Source organism: Elephas maximus, chromosome 1 (genome assembly GCF_024166365.1).
Source record: "Elephas maximus indicus isolate mEleMax1 chromosome 1, mEleMax1 primary haplotype, whole genome shotgun sequence".
Taxonomy (NCBI): domain Eukaryota; kingdom Metazoa; phylum Chordata; class Mammalia; order Proboscidea; family Elephantidae; genus Elephas; species Elephas maximus.
The window spans coordinates 105,551,309-105,571,332 of NC_064819.1; the positions used below are offsets into that span (position 1 = coordinate 105,551,309).

The following is a 20,024-nucleotide window of genomic DNA, read 5'->3' on the forward strand; positions in this document are numbered from 1 at the left end:
GTATGGGATTATTGTGAACTCCCTGAATTGAATACAGAATTTTGTGTGTATATTCAAAAGAACACCCTGGGTGGCACAAATGGTTAAGTGCTCATCTGCTAACCAAAAGGTTGGCAGTTCAGATCCACCCAGAGGTGCCTTGGAAGAAAGTCCTGGCAGTCTGCTTCCAAAAGATTATACCCCTTGAAAACCCTCTGAAGCACAGTTCTACTCTGAAACACATGAGTTTGCCATGAGTTGGAATCGACTTGATGGCAACTGGTTTTGGGGATGTAGAAAAAGGGTCATAGCTTTTATCAAATTCTCAAATAAGTCCTTGTTTTAGAGGGGTTAGAATTGCTGATTTAGGGAAAAAAGAAGGAAAGAAAATATGTCTTCCAAATTTCCATATCTGGCTCTCTCTGTCTTTTTCTCCTATTCATCAACAAATATTTGATGAACACCAGTTATGTGCCAGGGTCTGATCTTTACACTGAGAAAACAGATGATAAATGAGTAAAATATACAGTATGTTAGGCGATAGTAAGTGCAATGGAGAAAAATAAAATGGAGGTAGAAGGATATGGACTTCTGGGTGGTGGAGTTGCAGTTTTAAATGAGGTGATCAGAGAAAGCCTCACTGAGAAGGTGGCATTTGAGTAAATATCTGAAAGAGGTGAGAAAGCCACATGGATGTCTGGGGAAGAGTATCCAGACAGAGGACACAGTGAATGCATAATGCATGCCCTTTGTATGTAAGAACAGTGAGGAGGCCATTGTGACTCAAGGGGAGGAAGAGGAGAGGAGACAACCAGGAGATCAGAGAGATTGGAGAGGGCTGGGGTGGCAGATGGTGCAGGCCTCGTAGGCCACTGTAGGGGTTTTGGCTTTTACTCTGAAAGAGATGGGAAGCCACTGGTGGTTCTGAGAAGAAGGGTCAAATTGCATTTTGATAAGATTATTCTGGCTGCTATACTGAGAACAAACTGAAGAGGAGATCGAGGATGGAAGCAGGAAGGCTAGTTGGGAGGCTCTTGCTGTAACACATTCAAGAGAATGGTGGTAGCTTGGACCATAGCAGGGGCAGTAGAGGTAGGGAAGAGTGGCCTTTTGAGAGGTAGAGCTGATTATCAGTCTTTTTGAACTTGATAATCTACGAATGAAAGTTATATGGTGGTTTAATATGTATCTGTTAATAAAAAACATTCTCATGTTTATTGGTCACATATATTTACGTTTTTATGAAATGTCCAGTCATGTCTTCTGCTCATTGGAGTGTATATAACTTATTTTCATGTAAACCTTAAAATAATCAAGTTAGGAGAGTAAACCTAATGTGTGTGATGCACTTGAACACCAAAGGGAATATTTGAGTTGTCCACTGTGTGAATCATTTGTGCTTTAACCAAGAAGTCTTTGGAGCAACTGATGGATCAGTTCTGGGATGTGAGAAAAGAAAAGTTAGGAATAACTTTAAGACTTGGGGCCTGGGCTTCTAGAAGGATAGAGATGCTCGTAATTGTAATGGGAAAGTCTTCAGGAGGAACATATTTGGGGGAAATTTGGGAGCAGATTTGGACGTGTTTAACTTGAGATGCCTGTTAGACATCCATGTGGAGATGTTGAATAGGCAGTTGAATAGACACCTCTAGGGTTCAGGGAAGAGGTCTGGGTTGGAAATAGAAATGTGGGATTCATCAGCATGTAAATATTTAAAACCATGAACCTGAGCCAAGGTCACCAAGGGTCTGAATGTAGAAAAGAGAAGAGGTCCACAGACTGAGTTAAAAATCTCCATTTTTAAGAGGTCAGGGTGATGAGAAACCAGCAAAGGAAACTTGAGACCTCCTGCCAGGTCTCAGTTGCCAGGAAGGTTGGAGGAAAACCAAAAAAGCATAGTATCCTGGAAACCTGGTGAAGATGATGTTTCAAGAAGAGAGCTATCAACTAGCTATAATTATAATAGAGATTCTAGGCAGCAGTTCTGAAGAGCTCCAAGGAAGAATCAGAGGCTTTAATTGAGAAAACACAGAAGAGGTACAGTTTGACCAGTGTTTCGAAGGACAAAGTCTTGGGTTAGGGAGGAAAGAGAGGGGCAAGTAGAAAAAGTGGTTTATTTCAAGGTGGGAATGATCTTGTGAGAATGATCAAATTAGGAGGAGTATGTTTTCATAGCAAGAGTAGAGGCAAGTGGTAGGGACACCAAGGATTCAGATTGGTTGAGCAACAGGGTATCATAGTGGGTTCTGACACAGGAAAGGGACAAGGTGGACATCTGGTGTGAAAGTACAATGGGGATATTTTGCCCATGTTTGCTGTCCCACAGGTTATCTCTACTTATGTGGACCTCTCTAAGTACTCACAAAGCATGGGTGACAGGGAGAAGTGGCTGCACTCTGAGAAGATGGCCATTCAGAAGAGCAGCGTATGTTGGTTCTCCAGGGAGGAATTGTTGGCCACAGCCCAGCTCATGCAGGCCTTAGCCTATACCAAACTCTGCCTCGGCCATCTTGATTTCTCCATCAGCCTGGGTAATGGTGGTTAGGGTTGGTGGGTCTAGGGCTTTTAAAGAGTCCAGGCTTACAGCTAGATCTCACTCATTGCTCTTTAACCTCCTCAGGTGTTCAAGCCTATGAGATATGCAGACACTTCAAGAAACCAGCTCTGGAGAATCTGGTTCTCTCAGTTCTCTTCAGATCTGCATTTCTGAAGAAGAAGTATTAAGATAATTTTTTGTCAATTGTATTTGTTGTCTAAGAGGGGTGGGTGTGTTCTCCCAGAGAAGTATGGGGTGGAGAGAGAGATGCTGTTCCATTTATACAATCAGGTTGTCTTGTCCCTAGCCACCCCAGGAAGCATTGTGTTAAGTGCGTGGGGTCAGGAGTGGGAGTGCAGTCAGCTGCTACATATTCCTCGTGGGCTACACGTTTCCCTCATGGCCAGTCTTTCTTTTTTCACTTCTGCAGGGAAGTAGTGAATTGCAGCAGCTTGACCCTGGAAGTTGTCTCAGGCATTTTCCCACCTCCTTTGACTGTTAGAGTCCTGGTGGCACAGTAGTTAAGAATTCGACTACTAACCAAAAAGTCAGCAGTTCAAATCCACCAGTCGCTCCTCTGAAACCCTACTCTGTCCTATAGCATCGCTATGAGTCGGAATAGGTTTCATTTAGTTTTGGTTTTTGACTAGGAACACATCCGATCCCAGCTACAAATGGTCCCTGGATAGATGAAGCTATGTAGAGGAGTCCTAGGCTGTTAGACACCCTTCCTCTCCTGCATTGTCCTCCTTACTCCCTCACTGGTCCCAGTGGCTCTGTCTCTTGGCAGATTTGATCTGTGTGTCCATGTCCTGGAGAGTCAGTGGGCGCTCATTTCCCAGGGTCGTGATGTCCTTGGCCTGGCCTGCTTCTACTCTGCCTGCTTAGATCTGCTGCTCTACGGAAAAGGTAAATCTTGCCCTGGGTCTGATGTACTCCTGAGTGATTCAGACCTCGGATGGGGCCCTAGGTGTGGAACAGAAGCAGTCATGAGCCTGTCCCTCAGGCATGGCTGAGGCCCCTGGTTCCCTAAGGACTAGGGACCACTGTGGTTCAGGGGTGTCTGCCTTTCAGGTTTTCTTTCCACCCCTGTGCCCCATACCTTCTATACCCAGTTCCTGCTTTGACAACATATACTAGCCTGGTTACCCTTTGTGCCCACAGGATTGCTGTGTCGACCTTTTGGGGAATGTCTACGTTTCATCCAGCACTATGAGCACAGCTGTGTTCTAACCTCTCAGAGCAATGTCATGCTGGGGGTCCACTCTTCCCTGGCCATATGGTAATATGGGGCACGAGAGTCTGACTCAGAGTCTGTGGGGAAGGGTAGACATGTAAGGACACCCTGAGATCATTTAAGCTATCTCCTTTACCCTTCCAGGCAGGACAGTTCAGCTGCCTAACTTACTTTTAAAGATCATTCACCTCCCATACCCTACCATCTTACTAGAACGGTTCTCTAGGTTGAGGATGAAGTTCTATAGGCTGAGAGTTAAGTAATACGGTAACCTTTTGAGTGGATGAGTATTACATTTAAGTGCTCTAGTAACCTATGGCAAGGCTAAATATCACTGTTCTCTTTTTAAGTGTCATTGCATGTGAGTTCCCAGTATCACAATTCGATTGTTCAGGAGGTCTTAGAGCCTTCAAGAAGTGACGATTTTATGAAAGAGCCGTGGTTGGCAAGCAGGGGATGGAGCTGAGAGCTGTTACTCTTTCTCTCCAGGTTTGCCCAGGACTCACAGTGGGACCTGTTTGAACACCACCTCTCCAAGGCTCGCCAGTTGGTGGAAAGAACAAATGCCTCATTATTTGGTTCACATGGTTTTGTTCGATTCCTTGAATGCCAGGTGCTGATGTTGCACAAAATGCCAGAGAGTGTCTTCACACACATCCCCCCAGAGACTTGCAGCCAGACCCTCAAGGTACCTTTTTCTCCGCTGTCCTTAAGCTAGCAACTCATTTAATTATACTCTCTGTTACTCTTTCTACCACCTTCATCTCTCCCTTACTCTTCTCTTCACTGGCTTTGTCTCCTTTTCCTACTTGAGCCTTGGGTTTCTCCACCTATGAATATAGTCTTTCCACCTACTTCACCCACTCTCTCAGATAGTCTTGAGTCTGGGTCAGGACTGGATTCCTTAACTTTCCCTGTTTGCACAGCTACTACCAAATTCCAATTAGGTCTTCTCAGTGGACCCAACTTATGGCTCAGTCTGTAATTTACACATCTCCCTACAGCCCTGCCATCTGAGTCTAAAAGACACATTCTAATTCCTCTGTATCCTAGAACCAGCTTTTTGGGCCCACTTTGCCGTCAGTACCTCCTCCCTGTCCCCCCAGTCCTCAGTGAGGACTGCTGTAAGTTCTGGCAGAGTTAGGGAAAGAAGTACAAATCCCTGAGCTAATGACCCTTCCTTTCCTTTCAGTACTTTAAGGAGTTCTTCTCTCGATGTGTCACCTGCCCTGTCTATCACCAGTGGGTCTCTGAGCTTAAAGCATCTGTAATGAAATGTGGAAAGAGAGAATCCATGCCCTTGACTAACATGTTAAGACCTTTTGACACCTGCTTGACCAAGATTTGGATGAAGGAAGAATTCCTGGAGGATAACAATTCTTATGAAGGACATTTAGGAATAGAGGGTAAGCATTCCTTCCTGGAACCCTTCTCTGAGAGTCATAAAGAATCGTCTCAGATTCTTAGTCACAAGCAGCCAAAGGTTGCACCTCTAAAGTAAAGGAACACACAGATATAAGGAGTTAGTCCTTGCTCCAGTAGTAAGCGCGTCTCACTGGTGCTGAACCCAGTCTAGGCAGACAAGGATCCCATAGATTCTTAACCAGAGCAATTTCTTCACTCCCTCTCAGCCCTGTGTTTCCACATCTATAACCTTTAGGCTTAGAAAGTTCTTCCCGGCTTAAACAACTATGTCATTCCCTTGGAGTGACTGCATGGCCACTAAAGGGAAAAGAAGGCCTCAGAAGTCACAATGCAGTGTCTATAATGGTAAGATGTGGGACAAGAAAAAAGAAAGAGAATATAGTTCCTTGACTTGGGACCCAGAACACCCCCCTCCTTTCCCAAGACCATGAGTTAAATTTGTAATTGCTGAGAACATTCTTTGTGATATTCTTTATGTGCCTGCTTTCAGGATTTGACAGAGTGGCTGATGTCAAGGAGAATATGGATGAAGGAGAAATTCAAGAATGTGTATGTTAACAACAACAAAACATCTGAAGGGACCATGATTCCCTTTATTGTCTATAGCACAATACAATAGGAATTGCCCCAAGCTCTCCTTATTAAGAAACTGTATAGTGTACATATTAAATATATTAAACTTTTACAGTCACTACTGCCTATATCTTTGTCAAAATAAAAGTATATTTGTGAGAGCACAACCCTTAGATCCGTCTTAAGTCTCAGCAGTCAGTAGTGTAACTGTAGCAGAAGTTCCAACCAGGGGCAGACAGGAGGCCTGAGAGGCTTTGGGTTGAACTGATTCCATCTTACACAAGGTGAGATCCATTAGCAGATGAGAAAATATAACTCTAACCAAGAGGTTGTCGTTACTTAAGGAAGGCTGGCGGTGCGAGTGCTTTGATGTTGCCCCTCTTTGGCCACAGATGTGGTAACAGGCTCCTACGAAGGCAAGAAGTCTTTTGAGAGGTACAGACAAGAAAATGCACCCAGTTTAATGATGGGTTTTGACAAATGTATACACCCATGTAACTAACCACTACCACAGTCATAATAGAGAACATTTCAGTCAACCTAAAAAGTTATTTCGGGCCCCTTTGTAGTCTTTCTTACCACCCCACACCACCCCACCCCACACTTCCACCACTCCTTGCCACCCTGTCCTAGAACATAAACATTCATGATTATTTTCAGTGTCTTTTATATTCGTGGTTATTTCCCCTTGTTATTTCTTACTTCCTTAAGTTATCTAACAGTTTTTTTGTTTCATTTCAAAGAATCAACTCTTTTAATTACCAGTTCTACCGTTTTTCTTCTTAGACATTTGAGTGAGATGCTTAATTTTTGTTTAGGGTATGAATTTTCCTCTGAGCATTTTTTTAGCTGAACTCCAAAAGTTCTGATATGAAGCAATTTTAGGTATTCTTCGGCCCATCTTTTTATTTTCAGCCTTTTCAAATCTTTTTGTACTAAGTATGTATGAAACTACAGTCCAGAGTTACGTATAATAGGTGAGTGTGATCGTTAAGGTTGTGTGTCAACTCGGCTGGACCATGATTCTCAGTGGTTCGGCAGTTGTATGATAATGTGATCCCTTCCATGATGAGGTTCGATATAATGTGATCACCTCTATGACAGGATCTGCTGTGAGTGGTTAATCAGTTGTCAGGGAGTTTCCTTGGGGGTGTAGCCTGCATCACGTGTAAGTGGACACTCTGGCAAGACTCACATGCTTTTGCTTTTGCTCACTCTGGATCCTGCAGCCGGCTTCTGTTCATCTAACCTCTGGTTCTTGGGACTTGAACTGGCTGCTTGCCTGCTGGTCTTGGGATTAGTCAGGCTTTGCAACCTGTGAGCAGGGAGCCCTGCCATTTGACCTGCTGATCTTGGATTCATCAGCCTCTGTGGCTGTGTGGATCAAGAGAGGCCTCTATTCTGACCCACAGACTTGGGATATTCCAGCCTCTACAATCATGTGAGCCATTTCTTTGAGAGATAGATTTATTTATTTATTTATTTATATGCTTTACTGGTTTTGTTTCTCTAGACAACCCAGCCTAAGACATCTGATTCCAAGAGTGGTTCTAGAGAAACAAAATCTAAGGACGAGTTTTCTAAATTGATTCTCAAGTCTGTTCAGTCTTAAAGGTGTTGACAACTCTGCTTCCAGCAGTAAAGAGGACACCACTAATCCATGACGTGAGGTGGTAACAGAAATAACACAAAATATCACAACCAATAGGTCACATATTGGTGAAAGGCAAGGCTCTGAGTGACAATACGTTTGATATCTTTCTACAATTTTGTCATAATGAGAAGTATAAGGAAGCTGCTTGGTTGGTCCTACTTTCGCTAAACAAAGTGGTGAAAGAGATTCAGATTAGTTCAGGACTTCAGAGTCAAAGCTCAAGCACTGCATAAACGACCTCAAAGTTTCCACTTGTGCCTTGAAAGAAAGCCTTTTTTCTTGTAGTAACAGCTGATGTCGCTGAAAACAAAAGCCAGAGTCTTACCGTAAGAGTGGCTGAATTACAACACCAACTCAATTCCCAACCACAAGTGGTGTCTGAAGTTAAAATGAGAGCATTAATTGGGAAAAAATGGGATCCTGAAACTTGGGATGGGGACATATGGTCACATAATCAGGAAGTGGGAGCACTGAGCCCCTAAATTCCATTGAATCACTCCTGCCAATAAAACCATTAGCCCCTCCACCCCATCTAATGAAATTAATCCAGCTGTGTCAAAAGAGTCTTTGTGTGAGTCATTGCCTGAGGCAGGTGCTTACAAGACAATGCTGAATGTTCTTAAAACACATCCCCATCACCCCTTTTGGCGTCTAGACCTATTACTCGACTTAAGTCCCAGCAAGCCCCAAAAGGTAAAGTACAAAGTGTGACCCAGGAGGAGGTATGCTGCACGCCAGAAGAACTGCTTGACTTTTCTAATGTGTACAACAGAAACCTGGGGAATATGTGTGGGAATGGCTATGAAGGGTGTGGTATAATGTGCAAGGAACATAAAGATCAATCAGTCTTAGTTTATTGATATGGGCCCGCTCAGCACAGATTCTTCATTCAGTTTTTCAGCTTGAGAAGTTAGAACCAGATATAATAGTTTATTTAATTGGGTGGCTGAAGCATGGATTACATGTGGCCTACACTAAATCAAGTTGAAGTAAAATGACTGCCTTGGTGTACTGTAGGATAAGGTATCAAAAGGCTTAGGGAGATTGGCATGCTAGAGTGGATTTATCAGATTAGACCCACAGACCCACACATGAAGTGTCCAGAGGACACACCTTTTACCACAATGGTGAGGAACGAATTTGGGAAGGGAGCCCCAGCAACTTTGAAGACTGCTATGATTTTGAGTCAAAATCGACTTGACGGCACTGGGTTGGGTGGGTGATTGTTATTTTATGTAAGTCATATTTGACAGTGGGAGCTGTCGTAAGACACCTAAGTACAGTGGGGCTGATTGGACCCCGTGGTAGTAGGGGGCCAAGTGGTGGCACTCAATCAACAAAGACAAGGTGAGCATAGTTATTGTAATGGACAGTGGAGTCAAAGCAATGATCAAAAGAGTCTGACTCATATGGGCTTATGGCATTTGACTGCCTAAGTCATGGTATCCTGGGAGTGAAATAGGAAATCTACTGAATATTTATTTGATCTTTACAAGCAGAGTAATTCTAACTTGAATTGCCAGAATAGTCATGGTCCCTCAATCAATTCTCAGACTTGAGTGAGTTTACAGGCCTTGAATGAAGGGGAGGCCAGGTCCCCTTGAGAAAGGACTCCAGTACACTGCCAAAAACTTTTACTGCTAATCTTTCTCCCAGCCTTCCCTGAAGGGATCTATGGCCTTTTATGAGAGTGACTGTTTATTGGGGAAAAGGAAATAATCAGAATTTTCAGGGATTACTGGTTGCTGACTCTGAGCTGAGACTCATTCCAGGAGACCTAAAATGTCACTGTGGCCCACCAGTCAGAGTGGGGGCATATGGTGTGTCAGGTTATTAATGAAGTCTTAGCTTGTGTCCGTCTCACAGGAGGTCCAGTGGGCCCCTGAACCCATCCTGTAGTGATTTCCCCAGTTCCAGAATGCATAACTAGAATAGATATACTCAGCAACTGGAGGAACCCCCACATTGGATCCCTGACAAGTGGAGTAAGGCCTATTATGGTAGGAAAAACTTGAGTGTAAGCCATTAGAACTGCCCCTACTTAGGAAATAGTAAACCAAAAGCAATACCACGTCCCAGGAGGGATTGCAGAGATTACAGCCACCATAAAGGACTTGAAGTATGCAGGGTTTGTGATTCCCACCATATCCCTGTTCAACTCACCTATTTGGCCTGTGCAGAAAAACGGATGGATATTGAAGAATGACAGTGAATTATCAAAGACTTAACCAGGTGGTGACTCCAGTTGCAGCTGCCGTTCCAGATGTGGTTTTACTGCTTGAGTAAATACATCTCCTGGTGCAGCTTTTTATCTGGCTAATGACTTTTTCTCCATACCTGTCTCAAAGGACCACCAGAACCAGTTTGCCTTCAACTGGCAAGGCCAGCAATACACCTTCAGTTGCCTTCCTCATGGTTATATCAACTCTCACCATATGTTATAATGTAGTTTGCAGGGACCTTGATCACCCTTCCCTTCCACAAGATGTCACTATTACATTGATGACATTATGCTGACTGGACCTAGTAAGAAGAAGTGTCAATAACTCTGGACTTACTGGTAAAACATTTGCGTGCTAAAGGATGGGAAATTAATCTGACAAAAATTCAGGTGCTTTCCACCTCAGTGAAATTTCTAGGGGTCCAGTGGGGCATGTCAAGATATTCCTTCTAAAGTAAAGGATAAGTTATTGCATGTGGCTCCTCGCACAACTAAAAAGGAGGTACAATGCCTGGTGGGCCTCTTTGGATTTTGGAGGCAACATATTCCTCATTTGGGTGTGCTACTCCAGCCTATTTATCAAGTGACTCAGAAAGCTGCTACTTTTGAGTGGGGCCCACAAGAGAAGGCTTTGCAACAAGTTTAGGCTGGTGTGAAAGCTGCTGTGCCACTTGGGCCATGTGATCTGGCTGATCTAATGGTGCTTGAAGTATCAGTGGCAGATAGAGATGCTGTTTGGAGTCTTTGGCAGGACTCTGGGTGAATCAGGAAATGCTGGTGGCGTAGCAGTTAAGAGTTCAGTTGCTAACCAAAAGGTTGGCAGTTCGAATCCATCAGGCACTCCTTGGAAACCCTATGGGGCAGTTCTACTCTGTCGTATAGGGTCTCTATGAGTTGGAATTAATGGCAATGGGTTTTTTATTGGTGAATCATAGCATAGACTCTTAGGATTTGGGGGCAAAGCCCTGCCATCTTCTGCAGGTAACTGGTTTCCTTTTGAGAAACAGCTTTTGGCTTATTACTGGGCCTTAGTAGATAGAAACTGAATGTTTAACCATAAGCCACCAAGTTACCATGCAGCCTGAGCTATCTGTCATGAACTGGGTGTTGTCTGACAGAGCTATAAACTTGGACATGCACAGCGGTGCTCCAACATTAAATGCAAGTGGTATATGAGATCAGGCCCAAGCAAGACCTGAAGGCATAAGTTGCATGAGGAAGTGGCCCAAATGCCTGTGGTCTCCACTCCTGTCACATTACCTTCCATCTTCCAGTCTGCACCTATGGCCTCATGGGGAGTTGCTTATGATCAGTTGGCCAAGGAAGAGAAAACTCGTGCCTGGTTTACAGATGGTTCTACGTGATATGCAGGCACCACTCAAAAGTGGGCAGCACCAGCACTACAGCCCCATTCTGGGACCTCCCCAAAGAACAGTGGTGAAGGGAAATCCTCCCAATGGGCAGAACTTCCAGCAGTGCACCTGTTTGTTCACTTTGCTTGGAAGGAGAAATGGCCAGATGTGTGATTGTATACTGATTCATGGGCTGTGGCCAATGGTTTGGCTAGATGGTAAGGGACTTGGAAGGAACATGATTGGAAAATTGGAGACGAGGAGATATGGGGAAGAGGTATGTAGCTAGACCTCTCTGAATGGGCCACAGAAGTGAAGATATTTGTGTCCCATATTAATGCTCACCAAAGGGTGACCTCAGCAGAGGAGGATTTTAAAAATCAAGTAGGTAGGATGACGAATTCTGGGGAAACCAATCATCCTCTCTCCAGCCACTCCCGTCGTTGCTCAGTGGGCTCATGGACAAAGTGGCCATGGTGGCAGGGATGGAGGTTATGCATGGGTTCAGCAACATGGACTTCCACTCACCAAGGCCGTCTTGGCTGCAGCCACTGCTGAATGCCCAGTCTGAGTCCCCGATACGGCACCATCCTTCGAGGTGGTCAGCCATCTTACCAGGTGCCTACATTTTCTTGCCTTGGTTTTGTGTGTGTTTCTGGTAATTTGTGTTGTTGTTAGGTGCCATGACTGTAACAAGACTAGATTCCTGAACACCTCATCCCCTCCATTAAAGTCTCATCCTGATATGGGGAAATATCTTCAAATTGAACAGTTTCAGAAGAAATTCTGGAAGGAACCTTAAAGGCCTTCCTACCGCCAGCCTAGATGAGCTTTCCTTCACACTTGTCCATAGCCACACTTATACCATACCACCACCACTTGGTCCCCAACCCTACATGCCTTTATTCCATGGGCTTTTCCAGAGTTCAGGCCAAAAGGAACTGTGCTGCCACATCACCACCCAGTTAAGAGAGCACCAGCTCTAGTAAAACTTGACTCCTGCAAAGGTCTTTTATCTCCTGTCTTCTCTTTCAGTTTCTGCCCTTATTTCTCTTTCTTTTCAGCCTCATCTCTCACACTGTATCTGTTCTGGGTTTCCTTTAATCATTACACCACCCCTCTAATCATAAGGTGTCACTTGTTTACAAGGTGTCAAGCAGAAAGCAGAAGAACTTTCTATACTTAAACAAATGATTTTGTACTTTTAGGCATCATGAGAGAGGCAGGTAATACATTTGAGAAAGTCTTCTTGGTGCCTCTTGAATCCCCACTGGCAGGACAAGGGGCAATTATGCCACACAAACTCTGGGCCAGAGTCTTTTCACAGGCTATGATTGGTCACACTCAAGCCCTTTCCTCCCCTGTCAATCACCATGAAGTCACACATCATCATCATTTAGGGTTTATTTAGCCCAGTGCTATAATGGTAGAGGAACCATCATGGTGGGTTCCCCCGAGACAGACACCCCATTCATATCTGAGCATCACTTTCCTGGTCACTAAAGTCAAGGCATCTGATTACATCCTAAAACCCCTAGTTGCTCTGATATCGTAGGGTATAGCGTGTGAGCTGGGTGGGTGGATACATTGAACCCCTGGGGATGACCTCTGTGAGAATACAGTGTGGTGAGCAGCTTAGCTGGGTGGAGTCTGGCTAGTAGGTGGATCCTGGGCTGGTTCACAGGAGGCCTCTCCACCTTTGTCGCCTCCAGGGAAGATGACTGTGGCTTATGTCACAGGCTTGGAGGAGATTGGGGCCTTAGGAGGCAGAGGGGGTGATGGAGGTGAAAGTGGGGGTTTCCCTGATAGGGGATCAAGAGGTAGGCTGGTGTAAGTGGTATTGTCAAAGGAGGGTGGTGAGTCGAGCCTAACATATGGTACATCCGATGGCAAATCAGCCGGTCCAGAATCATTGTTGTGGTGACCCACCGAGGAGGGGTCCTGTAATAAAAGCAGGCAAATCAGGAAAAGAGATGATGCCTCCCTGTGCCTCAGTTCCCTTTGGTGCATAGCCTGGGACCAAAGTGGCTCTGTCTCTCTCAAATCCTCAGTGTATCCATGAGTAAGAGAGCTTCACCAGGTTCCTTTTGAAGATTTTCAAGCACTGAGTTTCTCCCCACATCTGGGAAGATGGGATACCAAGGGAAACCGTTGGTGCCCAATCTACAGCATTTAGGAAGAGGGTTTAGACCCTGACTTTTTCTACCCCATCGTCCTGGGGCCTCCTAGTGAACATCACAGACGGAAGGTCTGGGGAATATGGTGTTGGGGGCCGGCAGTGTCCTTACCATGGCTGGAACTCTGTTACTCTGGGATTCGCCACAAGCTGCAAGCCTGTTCCCTGGCAGGACAGAGGACAGCAGCACCATCTGGTTCCTGTGCTGACTCACAGCCCAGCCCCCACTCTCTTCACAGCCTCTGGAGCCTCGTTCCTAGTCCAGCCTGACCTTCTTCCACCATGGCCACCACCAAACCTTTACCCTTTCAGTCTCTCCAGCCCCGCAGACTACCCTAACTTTCCTCACCCACTTACATGGCTTCCACAATTCCCTTCAACCTGCCTCCCTAAGCCCTGTTCCCCATCTCCAATCCTACTGCCCCACCCTTTCCAATTCTTTTCTTTCCCCAGGCCTTTTCCCACCAAATCTCCTCCCTCCCTTCCATTCTTCAGCCATGTGAACCCTGGGGTATGGGCACCTTACTAAAGTCTGATAACCCCATTTGTAGGGGGAGCAGACCTAGACTCCTGGCCTAGTCTGCAGAGCTGGTTGATAACAAGACCAGTGGGACCAGGCTGGGATAGATAGCTACCTACCTTTCCTTTTGGCCATCACAACAAACAGCACCACTGCCGCAACCAGCAAGGCCAGCAAGAGCACAGAGCCCCAGATCAATGGAATGCTGAGAGACAGAAAGGGACAGCTGGCTTAGCCCTGAAGCCTGCAGGGGCTGCTTGCCAGGAGCCCTAGAGCAGTGGCAGAGGGTTCACATTCTCCACAAGCCACAGTTGGGAGAAAGAAGATTTTTGGAATGAAATGAGGAGGGCAGACTCAGCCAGGGCAGAAGAAGCGTGCATTCTCAGGGTACACTGGCTGAAGACCTACCCATCACTAAACTGGGATAGAGAGGTCTGCCTGATCAGAGGTTCCCCAGCGTGGAAGGAATGATAAGGTACCCCCTTTTGATTTTGTCTGGGGCTCTAAGCAAGTCATATCTTCCCCACCATCCTTCTCCTGGCCACCCAAATCCAGTTCTTGTCAGTACCTCTTCTCATCTGGGCTGGGTTCCAGAGGGCTGGCACTGCCCACGGGATCTGAGGAGAGCTCACCAAAGGGACTGCCAATCTCGTAGGTTTCCTCTGCTTTCTCTTCTTTCAGGCTAGGAGCTGAATCAGAAGGAAGTATTTAATGAGCACATGCCAGTGTTGAGGTCTGAGGGACTGAGGATGTGGATCTGAGGAAGGAGAAGCTTGGAATGTTCCTGGGGGTCAGGGAACAGCACTGGCTCTTCGTGTCCATTGTTGTTAGGTGATAGCTGCCCTATAGCACAGAGTAACTGCCCCATAGGGTTTGCTGGGCTGTAATCTTTACAGAAGCAGATTTCTAGGTCTTTCTCCCGCAGAGCGCTGATGGGTTTGGACCACCCGCCTTTCAGTTAACATACCAGGTTGTGAATATACCCCCCTTCCCCTCTATAATCAGTGGCGTCCCGCGTTTCTTTCACCTGCTTCGCTCTGTACTCCTCTGTCTTACCAGGCTGTTCAGACTATGTAGAAAACACTCTGGGTAATCTCTGTCCACCTCCCCTCCCCACCACAGAATAGGGTTCTCCTACCCTAATCCTCAGTGGTGACCTTGCTGCTGTCTTTCATCGGTCTCAAAAGAGGCCTCAGCACAGCCTGTTAGTCCTTTTATTACTGCGTGACCTGCAACCGTGTGACCCCACCCACAAGCTGGCTGAGCCCCATCTGAGCTCTGCCTTCAGGATGTAAGGAGAGGAGCCCTGGTGGTGCAGTGGTTAAGTGCTTGGCTGCTAATCAAGAGGTCCACAGCTGAACCCACCAGCCACTCTGCAAGAGAATGACGTGGCAGTCTGCTTCTGTAAACATTACAGCCTTGGAAACCCTACGGGGCAGTTCTACTCTGTCCTATAGGGTCGCTATGAGTCAGAATCGACTCGATGGCAACAAGTTTGATTTTTTAGGTCAGCCGTAATAGGATGCAGCACCAGTTGACTCTTGTTGAGAGGTTTGCTCAGATTCTGATACTTGATTTTGTGACAGGGCTTGTCTCACTGGACCTGAGGTTCTGTCTTGGAAACCTGACTGGTCCTTCCAGGCCCTCTGGTATGGGGGCCTTGCCTTGTTCTTGAGAGATTCACTATTCCTGCTCCCAACCCATGCGACACCAGGAACTGGAGATGCCATGGCCCACTTCTTGCTGCACACCCTGCTGCCTAGTGGGCTGCGTACGATGGGCCTCTCTGAAGACAGTGCTTGCCTGAGCCACCCCTACCTTCTCCCCGGATGCCACGCTCCACCTGCCTGCCCGAACACCCATCCTCTACAGCCGGGTGGGTTCTCTAGCTCCTACCCCATTGCAGTCGGTGGGGTGCTACAGGTACCTGTCACCTTTTTCTAGTGTATCACATCCTGACAAATTTGCCTTTTAAGTTACCTGACTTACGAGACACCAGAATATCAAGGAACAAGGAATTACCAGAATTACTAGATCCCAGTGTGTCAAGGAATGAGGATAAAGGGTGGTTTAGGATTAGCAGGAGTATATTTATGATATGTAATACTAATCATGGACTCAAAAAGGATTCTAATGACAACTTAGTATAACCCTCTTATTTAATGGAAAGAGAAAAAAGCAAGAAAATGTAAGTATCTTACTTTCATTATTTGGGGATCGGGCATAAATTACTTGTGCAAAAAAAGACCTACAAATGAATAGAAGACAATATAGCAGCCTCTGGTAGCTGGCCATTTTCCCTCCAAACACCATTTACAGAATCCTTCAATTTTTCCAAAAGTTTTTTTTTTTTCCTAATACTTTAAAATTTTCTTTTGATAAAGGCGTAGACACTAGGAAGTTCTAGTCTGTGAGAATAAAACCTGTAAGAACAAAATGTTTCCTGTACTGAAAATAGGATTGAGAACATTGGCTTAAATGTTGGTGACACTGTTTCCATTTTTAAAACTGAATGAGATAAAACAGTTCACGCATTGAGTCTACCTAGCCTACGGGTGAGGCACATACTAGATGCTAAGTGAAGATTTATAAAATTAAATAGGATATGAATTTAGTAACTTAAGCCACCAAACCCAGTGCAGGAATAAAAAACTGGAAGCTATCAAAAATTAATTCCAGTTTATGTGCTGAAATTAAACTTTTGTTTAAAGCATCTCTAAGTAAAAAGCTGATCGCATCAAGTATGTTGAAAATGCTGGAAGAAGTGCTGAGGCCATGGGGTAGGGAAGGAGGCTGTGTTTCCTGTGGGGAAACCAGCTTTTGTGGGAGGTGGACAGGGTGCTGTTTGGCTGATTTATCACTGGCTTCCCAACCAGCATGGTTTCCGTTCCCTGCAGCGCTGGGGAAAAGATGTCTTCTCCCAATGTTTCCTCTCAGGGGTCCTTGCCTCCCAGGGGCCCCCACTAGAGGCCCAAGAGCCCAGGCAAAAGAAGGGATAACTAGCAGGTAACTCACCTGGAGGGATCACTTCCAGAGCCATGCGGTACACTGTCTGGGATCCTGCGGCTCCCTCCACCATGCAGCCGTACTCCCCTGCATCCTCCTCACGCAGGGAGATCATTTCCACCTGAAACAGGCCTCCACCAAGGTCAGTGAGAAACGTGCGCCTGTCTCCCGGGGCTCTGCGATCCACGGGTGAGGACACCAGGGGCTGGCAGCTGTCCAGCAGGAACCGGCACCACACCTTCCGAGCCTTGACATCCTGGAGTCCATAGTGGCAATGCACCTGAATGGAGTCCCCCACGGGCACCTGCAGCACCTCGGGGAGGCTGCCCACCAAGCCCTGACCTAGGGAAAGAAAGAGGTTGGAGATGCCTGGCAGGAGGCGAGGGCACTGGGACCTAGAGACCCACCTTCTGGGCCTTATCGAAGTACATGTGGTATGCACAATGATGCCAGTTATTCCTGGGCAGGGGCTGAGTATACGGGGCCCAGAGGAGTAGCTCCTTCTGAAACTTACCTGCTGGTGTCAGGAGCAGCAGCAGGAGCAAGTTGTGGCCCATGGCTACACAAGGAGATGTCAGCTCTGGCACTTGCCTGGGGAGTGACGCGGCACTCCTCTGAGGGCAGAAAGCATCTGCCACAGTCAGTCACATGGGGCTCTCAGTGACCATGGACTGGTGGGCACCTCCATGGGTGGGGATAACAAGTGCCTTTCAAACCCTAGTCCACTCGGTGCTCAGGAACTGACCCTGGGGGCAGGGCTGGCAAGGCAGGGAAAGAAGGCCCAAGAAAAGCCTGGAAGCCTGGGGGGCTGGGGCCCAGCCAAAGGAGGAGGTGGGAGGAGGATGGTAGCAATTGGGGGGCAATAGAGGAAGAGGGAAGATGATCTTCAGGGCCTTCCAAATATAGACTCTGAGATGCAAAGCTGTGAAGGAGGAAGATAAAGCGCCCTCCCTGTGGCCCAAGGCCATTCTGATTTTAAATATTTGATGAGTGACTTCCCCCACCCCAAGCTTTCAGAAGCTTTTCTTTCTCTCTGCATTACAACCACTGAACAGGATGTTCCACCTGAATACTGGGCCCTGGGCTAGGTCTTTTGTTTATTGTGCTGGACGCTCTTTACCAACCAGTTGTATCAATGTGTATCAGAGAAGAACTGTGCTCCATAGGGTTTTCAATGGCTGATTTTTCTGGAATTAGGTTGCCAGTCCATTCTTCCGAGGTGCAGCCAAGCAAGTTAACCATTTGCACCCCCCAGGGACTTCGGACAGTCTTTAGACCCTTTCAATCCCACCTTTTCTTCTGAGTTGGCAAATTTCTCCTAGAGGGGTCTCCAGTCTCATGCCTGGGAGCAGGGCTGGGGTTGGGGTAGGGTCATATCAATTTTCTGACTAATAAACCATGCTGCCATTTCTACTCTATGGTGGCAATGGCTGATAAGCACAGGGCAAAATGATTGGCTTAAATTCTTTCTGTCTTTAGATTGCCAAATCTCTCTGGAAAGATTTCCAACCCAACATCCCTTCCTGAGCTTCAAACCTGGGAGCAGTAAGGATCAGCACTTGCCTACTTCTCTCTTCTCCCTCTTTTTCTTTCTCCAGGCCCTGCCCTGCACCCCAGAAAGAGTTTGCATTACTTTCCTCTGTGGAATGAAAGTACCTTTATATCTATCCTTCCTCCTCACTCCCCTATCCTATGACTTATATTAGTAATATGTTCCTATGATAAAAAATTCAAAAAGCATAAAAAAATAATCACAGTGAAGTGCCCCACCTCCTCCAACTACTATTCTTCAGCCACCTATCTCCTCTACCCAGATGTAACCAAGGTCTACTGCTCCCTGGTTTATTTTTCCTGATATTTTCTACACCTGTTGGGAATTGAATTGTGTTCCCCAAAATACGTGTTGTAAATCCTAACCTCTATACTTGTGGCTATAATCTCATTTGGGAATGCTTTGTCTTTTATTATGTTAATGAGACAAGATTAGTGCAGGGTGTGGCTTGAGTCAATCTCTTACAAGGTATAAAAGGAACAGATTAAGCAGAGCAGAGATGGGGGAAGATAGATGCCAAGCCACACGGCCATTTCCAAGGAACCAGGAAACAAGCTGAAGAGACAAGGACCCTTCCCCAGGGCCAACACAGAGGCAAAGCCTTCCCCTAGAGCCGACACCCTGAATTCGAATGTCTAGCCTCCTAAACTGTGAGAAAATTAATTCCTGTTGGTTAAAGCCACCTACTTGTGGTATTTCTGTTATAGCAGCACTAGATAACTGAGGCAACAACTAAAGGTGAAAAATATATTTCCCCTTATTTTTTTTTACACAATGGTAGCATATATCATTATATACACAGTTCTGCATCTTGCTTTTTTCATGTAACTACATAACATAGAGAATGTTTTCTCTCAGTCCATAAAGAACTATCTTCTTCCTTGTTCTTTTTGTTTTATATGATGGCAGTGTATTCTATTCTGTGAATATACCACAGTTAATTTTATCAACCCCCTATTGATGAATACTGAGGTAGTTTCCAATCTTTTTCTGTTACAAATGAGGCTGCAATGATTAGCCATGTCCATATACCATTTTAGTCATGTCTGAGTATATCTGCAAGACAAATTCCTAGGAGGGGCAGAATGTATGGAATGTCTATAATTCGCAGCGTTTAAGAGCTTGGCTGCTAACCAAAGAATCACCAGTTTGAATCCACCAGTGGCTCCTTGGAAACCCTATGGGGGCAGTTTTACTCTGTCCTATAGGGTTGGTATGAGTCTGAATCAACTCATCAGCGACGGGTTTGGTTTTTTTTTTTTTTGGTTTAACAAAGCATTTCCCCACACTCTTGCCAGCATGGTGCATTATCAAACTTTAATATCTGCGCATTCAGTGGACAAAAAATAGTACTTCAGTGCAGTTTTATCTTTATCTTATTCTGGGGGGGAACGAATATATTTGCATGTATTTTAGAGCTATTTATAGTTCTTTTTCAGTGACTGTCCATTTTTGGTCATTTTTCTATAATGCTTCTCTTCTTGAGCTATGGTCTCATTACTCTAGGGCAGTAGTTCTTAGCCTTGGCAGCATATTAGAATCAAGTTGCGGGGTGGGGGGGCTTTTAAAAAAACCCACAAGACCCAGGCAACACCCCAGACCTATTCAATTAGAATCTCTGCAGGGTAGCGCCCAGGCATTAAAAAAAATTAGCACCTTTTAAAGTCCCCTCCTCATCTAAGGATTCCAATGTGTAGCCAAGACCAAGGCTCTGTCTGCCCTCAGCCTGAAGCAGTGAATGCCACGGACCCAGTAGATGGAGAGCTACAGAGTAGGCAGGACAACATGGATAA

General features: G+C 45.8%; 2 protein-coding genes across 13 annotated transcripts in view; one reads left to right on the forward strand and one right to left on the reverse strand.

The window, feature by feature from the left end:
* The window catches only part of LOC126080253 (adenylate cyclase type 10-like), a 63,934-nt gene extending 57,833 nt beyond the window's left edge, over window positions 1-6,101 (forward strand). For 6 of the 12 annotated variants that reach the window (XM_049891517.1, XM_049891526.1, XM_049891538.1 and 3 more), the window contains 7 exons: window positions 2,306-2,510; window positions 2,600-2,696; window positions 3,306-3,424; window positions 3,680-3,797; window positions 4,242-4,440; window positions 4,945-5,158; window positions 5,668-6,101. In XM_049891517.1, coding sequence (XP_049747474.1) covers window positions 2,306-2,510; window positions 2,600-2,696; window positions 3,306-3,424; window positions 3,680-3,797; window positions 4,242-4,440; window positions 4,945-5,158; window positions 5,668-5,735 — 1,020 coding nt within the window. In that variant the 3' untranslated portion in view covers window positions 5,736-6,101. The remainder of the gene's footprint in view (window positions 1-2,305; window positions 2,511-2,599; window positions 2,697-3,305; window positions 3,425-3,679; window positions 3,798-4,241; window positions 4,441-4,944; window positions 5,159-5,667) is intronic. The other 6 variants (XM_049891561.1, XM_049891569.1, XM_049891575.1 and 3 more) reach the window with 2 other exon arrangements.
* A 6,262-nt stretch (window positions 6,102-12,363) lies between these two features.
* TREML1 (triggering receptor expressed on myeloid cells like 1) lies at window positions 12,364-17,263 on the reverse strand. Its single transcript, XM_049875265.1, has 6 exons — window positions 17,194-17,263; window positions 16,689-17,021; window positions 14,242-14,362; window positions 13,793-13,878; window positions 13,266-13,318; window positions 12,364-12,918 (listed from the first exon to the last, which is right to left on the reverse strand). The coding sequence occupies exons 1-6, from the start codon at window positions 17,234-17,236 to the stop codon at window positions 12,706-12,708; spliced, it is 849 nt and encodes a 282-aa protein (XP_049731222.1). The 5' UTR covers window positions 17,237-17,263; the 3' UTR covers window positions 12,364-12,705.
* Between the last annotated feature and the right edge of the window lie 2,761 nt (window positions 17,264-20,024).

Coding starts and splice junctions, on each gene's coding strand:
- TREML1 (XM_049875265.1), bottom strand. CDS start 17,236: ATGGGCCACAACTTGCTCCTGCTGCTGCTCCTGACACCAGCAG. Junction 13,879..14,241: donor CCCAGCCCAGATGAGAAGAG/GTACTGACAAGA, acceptor TCTGTCTCTCAG/CATTCCATTGATCTGGGGCT. Junction 13,319..13,792: donor TGTGATGGCCAAAAGGAAAG/GTAGGTAGCTAT, acceptor CTGTCCTGCCAG/GGAACAGGCTTGCAGCTTGT.